Source organism: Aethina tumida, chromosome 3 (assembly GCF_024364675.1).
Source record: "Aethina tumida isolate Nest 87 chromosome 3, icAetTumi1.1, whole genome shotgun sequence".
NCBI lineage: Eukaryota > Metazoa > Arthropoda > Insecta > Coleoptera > Nitidulidae > Aethina > Aethina tumida.
The window spans coordinates 17,146,188-17,152,187 of NC_065437.1; the positions used below are offsets into that span (position 1 = coordinate 17,146,188).

Below are 6,000 nucleotides of genomic sequence, written 5' to 3' on the forward strand. Positions count from 1 at the left end.
TTATTTATTGCATTAATCTTATAGATGATTAACAAATTGACAATTTCACCCACTGTTATGAAAACAAACCAGAATAATAGACATGATTTATTTACAGGAAAATTATAGATGTTGAAATTTCGCCAAACTTTAAAATAGCCCAATTTAACTTTGGCAACCGAATGATAATAAACAATTTTAAGTTTTGTCTTTAAATCGGGTTGAAGGAGTGATAATGCAATCTTGCATTTGGATTTGCCATTAACAAGAACTTTGTCCGGAGTTAAAATTGGACAACGTGAGAACGGCAATAGGGGATGAATCTCGAAACGTTGCGCCATTCGAAGTAGCAGGTAAATAAACCTAACTGGCAATTGTTATCGGTGACATAACAATGAACCAAAACCATTCATATACAAACAATGGAAATTAAGTCCACCTGAGACGCACGATTTCTGAACTTTTTTCTGAAATAATACTACTTTCACAGTTCTTTGACTTTTAAAGATCGTATCGAAACAATTTATGGCCCTCCTGGTGGTTTTCTGTTTATGTAAATTGATTGTCTATTGATTTGTCAATTATGTTTATGAAATGGAATATTACGTTAAGTAATATTTTCGTGGAGTTTATCCTATAAAAATTTGAATTCGATATGACAACATTTTTATTCAAACATAAAAAGCAATTAAATAATCCGTTGCGAAACCACTGTTTATATATGTTAACTGAAACTGATTTGTTTTTGATTGTAAAATATATATTTATATTGTAGAAAACCGTAAAATATAAATAGCGTATTTGCATCACAGATCTTTAAAATTTATGAAAACTCGTTATTCCGCTCGTCAATACGATTTTGTAACTCACCATTAAGTGTTTAAATCCACTCATGTTTATTCTAAATTCAAATGACCATAGTTATAAAATGTCCTAATGCTTCCCGGTTTAGCACGTAAGTCAATGTGACCTGCTTATTGTAAATAATACTATCAATAATAAATTATCGCGATAAAACATTTACAATACTGAAAACCTTTAAATCAAAAGGTTTTTCTCCTAAATCAATACACTAAGCATTATAAATATAAATAGAGGCACACTTTCTAGTTATTTATTTAAAGTGACAGTAAATTTTAGAATTTACAGTCGTTTTAAAAATTGTCTAGACATTTCTCATAAATGTTTTACTGCGTTCCGGCACCTTAAAAAGCACTACAATGTAAACTTAATAAAACCAATTAATGTTTCAAAGTGAAAATGTCTTTTAAAATTCCAACATACATCCAGCGTTGCTTGGCGCCTCGCTATTTTAAAACAAAATCTAAAATCATTTAAACCAGCCTTAATAAATTAATTGAAATTACCATAAAATGTCCGGCTCGTCCATAAAACACATGATTGTAAATTATAGGAATTATGGCTTGATTTCACCCACAGCTTATTTGAATAAATTAATAAGTTTATTCGCATATTTTAATTATTAGTAATAACTTCGCCTAATGAATTTATAATTATATACACAAACGAACTGTGAAAAATTTAAAGATTTTCTTAATAATAAAACATTTAATTTAACGGGCATTTTAGTATTTTAATTAATTACATTCCGATCTTTACGTTCGATCTCTCCCAGTTGGAATATTTAAAAATCAATTTTCAAAGCGTAGAACTGAGGTGCCGGACAGAGTTTCAAATGGTAAAACACTCGGTCAGTCGAATAGTCCCTCCTTATAAGGGAAGACACTGTAGTACCACTTGTCCACAAAACTTGATCTCGAATTTCAACACTGAGTCACTCAAGAGTCGCATAATTAAACTAGTGGAAAGGACCTGTCCATATTGCATTATGGATGTCTAATAAAATATGATTGTAGACAATATATTTTGAATATAAAAGTTAAGAGGACGATTTTTTTTATTTAAATTAATTTTGTAATTATTAAGTGTCTAAACATTTAGTACTTCCATTTATATACCCTAGTGAGACTACTTTTTGCAAGAGAACATGTGACTGAACAAATGGGAAATAGAAAACAATTTTATATTCCTATAAAAGTAGGTTCCAATAATTCAAATCTGTTGGAATTTCATGGGTGAGAAAATCAAATAATAAAAGGTATAACCCCAGATCTGGAGATATTTTTCTGAATTTGACATGAGCCCGAGTTTAAAATGGACCTTCCAGCACACAACCCAGACCTCAATCCAGTAGAAAACCTTTGGGATGAAATTGGTTGTTTTATTTTATAGTTTTGACTCTTAATTTTTTTTAATATTAATAAATATCTAACTAAATCGATTAATAAACAATTATATTGCCGTATTGTTGTTATCAAACAGTATTTAAACACACTCTTTTATCAAGAAAAAGTTGATCTACATATGAGCTGTAATATATATGTGCGTAATTATTTGATTTATTCATATTTACAAAGTTATTAAAGTTAATTTCGATTAAAAATTTTCAAGTGAAATTACGTATTTTCCCATATTTGAACATATTTATAACAAATTGTTCAATACATCCCAATGCGAGTGAATAAAACGTATATAATTCTTTTCAAATCAGAATAAATTAGTTAGAAAATTCGAGAAATGTCATTTTAGCCTTCTGGGAACCCCCCAATTTTCTTAAATACAAATGCTTAATTTGGTCAGCAAGCCTCAGGTAGTCTCTTTCCAGTTTATAAGTGATTTATTTCGAGAGAGGATTTTGAAAATATGAATAATTTTATGTTTGAATTGTTTTGCAAATGTTTTTGCGTTTTAGTAATAATCGTTATACAGATAATTATAGTTGTGTATATTTTATTTATAATTAATGTTTTTCATAAATGTTGGTACATATTTGGTAAATATTATGATCAATATAGAAAAAGAATTTGATTTTGCTACAAAATTATTTAAATTTATGCATTCAGTAACTTGATGATAACCATAGTAATTATGAAATGAAAATATATTAAACAAGTTTAATATATGTTAAAATATATAATTTTCAGCAACTTCATTAAATTTTTCATTTTAGGGAATTAAATATGGAGAAATAACACAATAATTTAAAACAAAATTATTACTGTTGATATTTGCCTAAAAAAATAAAATATAAAAATACATAAAAATTATTTTTAACATCAACAACATAAATAGTCTTATAATTTCCATTTTTCAGCATAAATAATGGATTTAATTTTCGAAATAGAATTCCAACAAACCATTTTCGTCATACAAAAATTACACATTAAGTTGAATAATGTCATGGTTTATTGTAAAACTGTCAAAAAATGTCACATCAAGATTTAATAATGTAACATTTCTACTCGATACTATTTTCTGGGTGTTTCTTATCTTTCACAATAATCTAGACGGGTGTATGTTTATAGTTTTCCTGACATTTAAATGTAAATATTTGTTGAAATTGATTTATAATTTAATATTTTATGTTTAGATTATACTTTACTATTAATTGATTGTTCATTTTATAAATGTTAATTGTATTTTATTACAGAATAAACAGTGTTCTGTGGTAAAAACTGAAATTTTATAATATGTATTTTCGACTCCAACATGTTTACATTTCATTAAAATTCTACAAGCTTTGTAAATATCAAATATAACATGTTCATGTTTGTTCGTACGTCTTGCATTGTTATTTTTTATGTAAAACACAGATTTATTTTATCTTAATTTATGAAAGTCTGGAAATATAAATACTATCAATTACATAACCATTTTGATTGAAATATAAATAAATAAAAGCATATCACACATTTATACAATTCAATCTATTTTTGTTGCCAAATTAGTATGCATTTTAATAACAAATTTTGCGTTCATATTGAAAATATAAATCTATTTTTATGATAGTATTTTATAATTTTGATTTAGTTGTTTTACTGACACTGATATTGATACAAATATTGTGGTTTAAAATATGAGTATTTTATTTTAATAACAATTTATCGTGGTTAAATTGAAATTCGTCTATCCTTTACAGATTAATCTCTGTATCCTATTGAGTATAAATATTGTGTTTTCGGTTGTAAAATGTTTACTCGATTTGAAAATAAGCAAGTTCCAAGAAAGCATCAACAGCAGCTAGCCATAAAAGAACGAACGATTTACCTGCGGGACAAATGCATTCAGGTGCCTCCCTCGTGGTCCTCACGACGTCCTCGATCTGCTTCTCGGCCGCCAAATCCCTGACCGACCGCCGCCGCATGTGCTCGACCGCCTCGCGTCGAAACCTCTCCACCAGCACGTCCGCCTCCTCGACGGACTTCCGCTCCAGCTCCGCCACCCTGTCCTCCAGGAAGTGGAGCCGGCCCTCGAGGCCGCTTTCCCGCCACCCATTGTAAACACTCGAAGACGCACACACTAAACACAAAACACACACCACCAAGTTGAGTCCATTGCTCGACGTTTTCGATTTGCGATTACTGTCCATGTCCTCGTCGGGCTTCGGTTTGCTGTTGGTCTTTTTGGCACCCGGGGGTGAGTTCAGGGGGTCGGGCTCCATGATTACAACCCTCTAAATTGTGATGGAGATGCGTCAATTAGTACATCACGGTGGGTGATTATTTATTAAACCGTCCCTGTCAAAAACACATCACAATGACCGTCTCTATGATTGTCGCCAAACGGAACTGGGAACGTGTTGTGGAAGGGACGATCGGGAAAAACGTGTGCGTGTTTTGTACGGGGGGACCGTCGCTCACAGACCCACCAACTCTGCAGCCTGTCGCGGCTCAACTGATTGCGAGCGCAGTAACTTTCGGTCGACGCGGAACGGACAGGGATGAATCAGGTTTTGGGGCCCGTCGGGCCCTTTCGATACAAGTCGGCGGGGCCTCCGATGCATTACACTTTTTTCGCCTTTTTCAGTTATTTGGAAAACGAATTTTCTCTTGCTAAAATTTGAATATTTTTTGTGGTTGGGTTGATATCAATGTGAAATTAAATTCACAAAATAATTAAAAAACTGTTGACTGTCAATCAACTGTTAAATTGGAATAAAAGGTAAAAAAAGGATTCTTAATAAATACATACTGATAAAATTGAATATACTACAAAATATTTTAAATTTATGTTAATAAATTTCTAAAATATTTTGAATTAATTTAAATTAAATTTTAATATTGTTTATAAAAAAAATATTTTAATCTCATAATAATTAAAGATCCTTTTATTGTTGTTTTATTTTTATCATTATTATTTTCGGAAAATGAATCAATATTTTCTACCATTAAAATTTGAATATTTTAAATAATATTTTAATAAATAACACATATATAATATTTTTAATATTTATTAAATAATATTTATAATATTAAATAATAAAATGAAAAGAAAAAATAATGTATTATTATTTATAAAAATGTAATTTTTGTATTGTATTTGTTTTATTTATTAAAAATGTTTTTAATATCTATTAAATTTTAATATTATTTACAAAAAAGTATATCAATCTCATTATAATTAAAAATAGTTTCTGTATTATGATTAACTTTTTTTCGGGATAATATTTAAATCAAAAATTATATTTATAATAAAGTATTAATTATTAAGTAATAATATAAAAAATAGAAAATTAATTATTGTAGTAAGTATTTATTGATATCAAAATTGTAATAAAAAATAAATGTCTTTTAATATTTATTAAATTTTATTAATTTATCAAAAAGTGTATTAATCACGTTAATTTTTATAAATTTTATTATTATTATTATTATTATTATTATTATTATTATTATTATTATTATTATTTTGAAAATGAATTAACGATTAGCAAATATTAATTTTATTATTAACATAAGAAAACAATAAAACAAAATATTCCAGACAATTATTAAATAGAATATTCTAAAATAAATTTTAAATGTATTTTAAAAAGTAATATTATGTAATATCTATTAAATTAAAAATAATTTAATTTTATTTATAGAGAATTAAAGCAAAATTGAAAATAATATATACCTTATTTGTATCATTAAAATTTCAATATTTGTCGTAATTATA

The 6,000-nt window shown here is 27.7% G+C and overlaps 1 protein-coding gene across 32 annotated transcripts in view; it reads right to left on the reverse strand.

Moving 5' to 3' along the window:
* Positions 1-4,809, reverse strand: part of LOC109601354 (collagen alpha chain CG42342) — a 125,640-nt gene extending 120,831 nt beyond the window's left edge. For all 32 annotated transcript variants that reach the window (XM_049964099.1, XM_049964098.1, XM_049964097.1 and 29 more), the window contains exon 1: positions 4,108-4,809. In XM_049964099.1, coding sequence (XP_049820056.1) covers positions 4,108-4,501 — 394 coding nt within the window. In that variant the 5' untranslated portion in view covers positions 4,502-4,809. The remainder of the gene's footprint in view (positions 1-4,107) is intronic.
* Positions 4,810-6,000: the final 1,191 nt, after the last annotated feature.